This window comes from Montipora foliosa, chromosome 5 (genome assembly GCF_036669935.1).
Source record: "Montipora foliosa isolate CH-2021 chromosome 5, ASM3666993v2, whole genome shotgun sequence".
In the NCBI taxonomy this organism is placed as follows: Eukaryota; Metazoa; Cnidaria; class Anthozoa; order Scleractinia; family Acroporidae; genus Montipora; species Montipora foliosa.
Genome location: NC_090873.1, coordinates 25,935,194 through 25,942,056, shown reverse-complemented (window position 1 = coordinate 25,942,056; position 6,863 = coordinate 25,935,194). Strand labels below are relative to the sequence as shown.

Below are 6,863 nucleotides of genomic sequence, written 5' to 3'. Positions count from 1 at the left end.
GGAACAGAAAAAATAAATTGTTTGTAGTATTGAAATTTTACTTATATTTGATTAGGAATCTCTCGTTCTTGTAATCGAACACTGAAAGTATGCTTTGAAAATTATCCATGTGGAACTTAGAGGAGACTTTTATATCATAGCATCATATGTATATTTTTAAAAAAGGTGATGGCTGGTGGAAAGAAGCAGTTTACAACGAGTGTAACGTCGTTTGGAAATCGCACTACCGATCAGCATATATAGAGGTTTACATAACAAACAATACTTCATCACCTACCAAAACTTAAGTTATCATAGTACAGTAATCTTTGAGCGTTCAAAATAGCGAAAATCGTATTTTCGGTTCTTCACGAGGCCGTGGTTCGGAGAAGGCAAGTTCTGTGATAATTTCAAGAATGGTCGCGATGCAAAATTTCTTTTTATTATTATTTTATTATTATTATTTTTTATTTATTATTATTTATATTATTATCATTATAAACAAGAACTATATTCCCTTTACAATACGTACAAATAGGCGATGCAAAAATTGACTTCACGTTTCTGTGTCTCGACTGGACACTTTTGTCAGGCTGCGGAAGAAGTTTTAACACAGCATAGCACAAAGAATGAACTTCAATGAAATACTAGTGTCAATGCCAATTTCCATGTACCAGTGGGCTTTTGGGGGTGTGCAATTTATGATAAAATTGACTCATTCGCTCAACCGTTTGTACTAGGGTATTTGTAAGAGTCAAAAACAGATATTTACTGGCAGCTTTTCCAAAATAAATCTATGCTTTGGAAAGAGCAAGAAATGTGTTGCGATCTGCCCAAATTGCATTGATAGCTGTGATCGCGTTTATGTACACGAGCGATAACAAAACGCACCATTTCTGTATTTTCGGAAGTGTCAGGGCGCTAAAATGGCGTTTTTGGAACCTCCCTCGATTTCAAGAGAAAATAACCGCTTCGAGATTTTTCGATACTATTTTCGAAAGTAATTCACTATAGGTGTTATTTAGGCAAAATATAAAGAAATTCGAAATTTCACGAGTGACCACGGATTCTCGATATTTACAGATTTTGGCTCTTAAGAGTTGGTACAATATCTTGAAGTAAGACCATTAAAATGAAAGCTACTGGGCATTCAGTGCATGCAATTGCTTGAAGTGCCATTTATCTCTTCTCTTCAATCTGTTAATGAAGTCCTTGATTGTAACTCTCGATGAAGACTTTTCCTTGAAGCAGATTGACTTGATTTTCTTGTACAGCTACAAATGCTGTCCAACTCATTTTGAACTAGTTCTCCAAGACGAGGATGGACTTGTCAATTTTTTACCTCCCCCGCTAAAAACTCTCGAACAGATCTCTCATGCAATGCTGTTTTTGGCGCCGTATAGATCGAGTCTAAATTTGACAGGGCGTTGATGAAATCTTCAGTCTTGTTCAAATTAAAGCCAATATCTGTCCGTTTGTTTTTTCCGGAATACTTGTCAAATGTGGCCGTGTGTGACGTTTTGAAGCTATTAGATTTGTTGGTTTGTGCAAAGTAGTGATTAGCTTTCAGGTTGTAAAACTGAATATTTTTTTGCAAAGACCACCAATGGTCACGTAGCAACTTACTATCCTGTAGTACAGGTGATATTTTGATGCGTAGCAATATCAAATTGACCCTATGCTATGGTGATCGGACTTTGTCATAAGCTAATTTTGTCAACCCGCGGTTGCTTTCGCAATCAGCTCAATTTCTTAGACAGGCGGTTCTGCTCCAGAAAACACGACTGACATTATCATTGTAATGCTGATGGTTAGTATTTGAGGGAGCAGTTATCGCTCCGCTAGTTCATTATCGACTTCCCTTTGATGGCACACGATTTCACACGGATAAAGGAGACTTTTTCTGATAGTAATCCCTGTGATTTCATGGCTCCTTACACTGCTTTCGTGGTCTGTTTGGTTGGCTGTAGGTTCAAGGGCCTTCATCAGGTAATGCAGTAGTGTAGAATAGGTTTTTTCACGATTTCACTAGCATAAACTCTAGGATGACCGCACCACTACCCACGAACGTACAAGAAGACATTACCGCTCTTTATTTCTGCAACGAACTTAGATCGAAATGAAATATTCTCAAATCACAGAACGTTGCCTGATGGATTTCATACAGGTAAAAAGCTTGAGGATTTTTGCGCGAACTAAAGGATTTCGGGAAGAGAGTTCGGTCTGCACGGCTTTGCATATGAAATCTAACGTCGTGTCAGACCACATGCTGTCCTTATTAGCGGAAAAGGGTTTAGAAATTTGAGGAGGAACGCTTTTGTAAACTCGGATTGTTTGTTGTGGGTTCAACGACTCAATGTTTGCTTTTCATCCATTTATAAGCTTATTGCAGATAAGTTATTGAGTGGTACTCCAACAGAGATTTTGTGAAGCTTCATTGCTGGAGCTTCAGCCGGAATCCGGTCGTGAGAAAAGCTTGCGATTTTTGTCTTGTAGGAAAGTTATTTTTTTCAATTTTCTGCGTCAAAATTTATTATTTTGAAATGCAAATTCATCTGAGAGAATTCTGACGTTTTAAGATTTTCGCGAGTTTTTTCATTATCATAGCCTCAGCGTATTTTCCCGATCTATATTTCCTTTTCTTTTCTTATAGCGTCATAATGTGCGTCAAGTGAAAATTAGCGGGGATAAGTACGAGGAACAGGGAAAATCCAAGACTGCGTATTAAATCCCTTGTTGCGTTATTTCCAAATTTTGAAACTTTCGGAGGAAGGCCAAAAATATATCTTACGTGAGAATAAAGTAGTACTCAAAGAGAAACGCTTTCCAGTAGTTGCATGTATTTTCCCACAAAAGAGCTGTTTTTAAGGGCCTAGGAGAGTTTTTGAGATTCGGCTGTTCGACTGGTGGAAGATGACGTCATTTACACGGATTCTTCATAAAGAAAACAAAAATTGAAAGAAACTGCAGATATGATATGCCAAAACAGTTATTCTCAGAAGTGAATATTGTGAATTTATCTGCTAAGCTATGCACCGATATTCTTTTCTCCTTCCATGTATAATTGCTAATAATTCACGAATTTTATGTCGCATCTTATCAGTACTTCCAAACGTCAGAAATATTCGCTTTGGATAATGGAGTTTTCAAATTGAGTTGACGTCAAGTTGAACTCGTTTAGCCACTTCAGGGATCACGCGATCAAACGATCAGAAATTCAAAAAAAATTCATCCTTCAAACACATATAAGACAATTGACCATAATGGCTAAAAAAATATATGACATTTTTTTTTTTATATCGATGACAAATCCTATCTGAAGGCATACTCAGTCGAAAGATCATGCGGACGTTATTGTCTAAGTTCCCTTTACTGAAGTCTAAGTGTTTTGCACTCTGCACTGCTAAGTATCCTAAGTGTCTGTAACGGTAATGTTTATGGTTATTTACGAAGACGATAGATATCACTATTTTTTATTTCTAGGTAAACCAGAAAAAAATCTTGTTTTCTCATGTCGGTTTAAAAGGAGTGCATTTCTATTCAGTCTTAAGGCTTTTTTAAAAAATTGGTGTTAATTTTTTCCATGAAGGTCACAATATGTAACTGATGTAATGTCATTTCGACGTTATCACCTATAAGCAGATCCTACAACTCTCTCTCTTTCTAGTGACTGGCTTTAGCACTAAATTTAGCGAATTACGCATTAAAAAACAACTGTCGCCTGACTCTCGCAAGAAACAATCACGTTCATAAAAATATGGTCTATCGACTGTCTTCTGCAATAGGCAACTTATTGTTGCGAACTTATGTGCGCAGAATTCTTTACCATTCACTTCTTCCTCAGCAATCTTCCTTATATCTATCATTACTAAGTTCTCAGTCCAACAGTTGTGAACCTAGTGTTTTTCAAGCAGAGTTCGATTGTAAATAATCGAAGGCCTTCTTCGATTTCTTTCTCCACGATGTGGCTACCATAGTACCAGCAATCTCAGCTGACACTGTGCTCAATTATTCTGCGGCATTCGCCCGTACCTTGGTCTCGTTAGAAAGCTGTGAGATGGCCATACAGTTATTCACTTTAGGCGCGATCCCGCCACCAGATTCCAAGTGCTGTTCGGTCTTTGATTCATGCTTAGTGTTCGGGTCATTTCCGTGTAGGCGCGGTCAATTCGCTTTTCTGTGCTGTTTTAGGCCGGTGTCTCGCTGGTATAAAGAGAAAATTTCCAATTGTTGCCAGAAAATCTTTTAAAAATGAACTTGCAATTGAGCAATCCCAAGTTGGCTTGATGGCTTTGTTGAGCTCACTCGAATTCCGTTACTAGAAATTCATGGACTTGACTTAAGCGATTTTGTCGCAAAGTCGAAAAAGCATGACCAGTCCCGCGTCTTGTACGTAAAAATTGCATTTGTAAAGTAGTTATAAGTCTTTGAAAAGGAAAGGAAAGGAATTTGTATTTAAGTGTTTAATCTTCTAGCGCCGTAGAGCACTAATCGGGGACACTGTAAAATTGTGATTAACATTTTAACGCAAATCAAATCAAATTTTGGTTTTTGAGGAGAGGGGAAACCGGAGTACCCGGAGAAAACCTCTCGGTGCAGGGTAGAGAACAAACAAACTCAACCCACATATGACGTCGAGTCTGGGAATCGAACCCGGACCACGTTGGTGGGAGGCGAGTGCTCTCACCACTGCGCCATCCCTGCGCCCCCATGGCTGGCTGTTCAACGAAGACTTCATTGATCTGAAGTTTGCAACTTCCTTTTTCAGGAAGCACTTCGGAAACGATTGGAAGATGCCAAGGGAATCTCTGATGACAAACAGGTAAGCCCTTTGTTTTGCGTAAGATGAAAAGAATCTAAACTATTAAGTGCCTGAGTGAAGTATTTCGTGGTTAGCCAGAACAGGAAACAGTTTTTCGAACGAAAATTGACCATTATCTCACGGAAACCGATACTGCTACCAGTGATCGTCGAGAAAATTTCAACAAACTACAAGTTAGAGAGCACGTGTATTGATTCAAACGTGCATGGCATCTCGTGTCTCACTCTGTTGGTTAGATTAGAATCACGTTTTTCGGGCAGTGTTTTGAAGGTTAAAAAACGTCAAATTATTTTCAGCCTATATCCCTGAGGCAGTGTCTTGAAATTGAATGAAAGAGAAGCCATTAGCCTGACCGGGTTGGTCAAGCACCTTGTGCATATACGCAGACAAAGGAAACCATGGAAATTGTAAATGTTTTGAAAGTGAAAGTCGAAAAGAGTAATTTTCTCCTTGCTAGCGAGAAAAGCTTAATTTGGGATAAGTTACTTCTAATTAACACAGGTTCTACAGCCCGTTGCACCAACAGTAAGCACTGTTACATAACTACTGGTAGTCTATTAAAGCCACGCTTTTGAAGGACTTCAAAAGTCACACAAGCCCATTGCTAAAGCTTAGTGGCGTTTCAGTGGAACACGGAGCTGCCGTATGGTTTAAGGAAATTCGCGTCTCAGGGCTTTCTTAGGTAAAAGCTTTTTAACAACTTCCTGCGAATTAAACATGGATGGAATTTCAACAAGTAAATTGGTTGAACTACGTTATACAGATGAAAAAGCTTGATTAGTCTCGAATCACTGGAGCATTTGATTCTTTTTCCCGGGGCTGTTTGTCTTCTGTGTTTACCTATAAACACAGGCTAATCACGTTTTTACCGGCGCAAGAGAGGAAGATAGTTTTCGTTTAGTGTTTCACCCAAAAAGGATAAAGCAGGGCTCTAGATTAAACGCCGAGAAGCAGAGTTATTCAGAGTTCTGCTGGGGACCGATCGGTCTGGATCTGATTCGAATCGATCCATTGGTTATAACTGAGAGTCACGTGAAACTTCATAACATGGAGAAAGCACTGCCCTATAGCTTTTATTACAATGGGCACTAGCAGTTTTCTCTTTTTTGAAGGACAAATTTGTACATGATAATCAACAACACCAGGAGACAAGTGCTCTGTAGCTTTTATTTGAGATTTTCCTCACTGAGCCAAATATTGGGCTGGCATGGCACTGTATGATAAACGGCAATGCAAAAAAATTCTGTTCATTAACTTTCTTCTTAGCGGTCACAGTTTAGGAATTTAACCCGAGAGGCAAAAGTTGAAACTACTTTTTGCCGCTAAATCAATAGCAACGCCTTTCAGTGGGCAGGTTTCTGTCGAACAACGCGCTTAATGATATGACTGTGGCTAAATAGCTTTGTTTAACAATTGTAGCAATCAAGTGTTTCATTCCCAGACAGAATAGCTTTTAGCATCCGGTCAGTCCACTTCGTTCAAGTATTTGAAATATCTTGCACTCAACCTATATAGGAACATTTTTTCGAAGCCTGATCAAGCAAATCCTGGATTTCAGGAAACTTAAATTGCAGTTTGTGTCCTAAGCAGAAAAAGTTCTCATCAGATTTCAAGCCTCCAAAAGGGACTAGACCCTTGCTTTCCCTCAGCATGAAATTAGAAAGTTGAGGTTTTTTTGACGGGCAGAATTCAAGCCTAGCTTTGTATCTAATCGCGGATTAGTATTTTAATTGGCTACGCTACCAGAGGACATTAGTAATAGTCCTCGAGTAGTGAAAAGCGGGATGCTTTCTTTCGTTTTATTCCCAAATAAATATTTCTTCAACTTGCATTTGCTAACTTTATTATTGCCTTTTCTGTCAGACTAGTTGGGTGATACTAAAACAATTGGCTCCTTCGCCCTCAAGGGCCACGTGTCTATAGCCCATTCGGCTTCGCCTCATCGGCTATTGTACAGGTCGAATTGTTGATTAATGTTAACGTTCTTTTGAACAACTAGGCCCTGGATGGTTGGACCATCATATCTTACGATCCTTTGTTCTAAATCTGTCCCTTTCTGTTG

The 6,863-nt window shown here is 38.9% G+C and overlaps 1 protein-coding gene across 1 annotated transcript in view; it reads left to right on the top strand.

The window, feature by feature from the left end:
- The first annotated feature begins 1,710 nt into the window (after positions 1-1,710).
- Positions 1,711-6,863, top strand: part of LOC138003810 (uncharacterized) — a 7,443-nt gene continuing 2,290 nt past the window's right edge. Inside the window, exons 1-2 of the mRNA XM_068850059.1 lie at positions 1,711-1,968; positions 4,748-4,801. Coding sequence (XP_068706160.1) covers positions 1,846-1,968; positions 4,748-4,801 — 177 coding nt within the window. The 5' untranslated portion in view covers positions 1,711-1,845. The remainder of the gene's footprint in view (positions 1,969-4,747; positions 4,802-6,863) is intronic.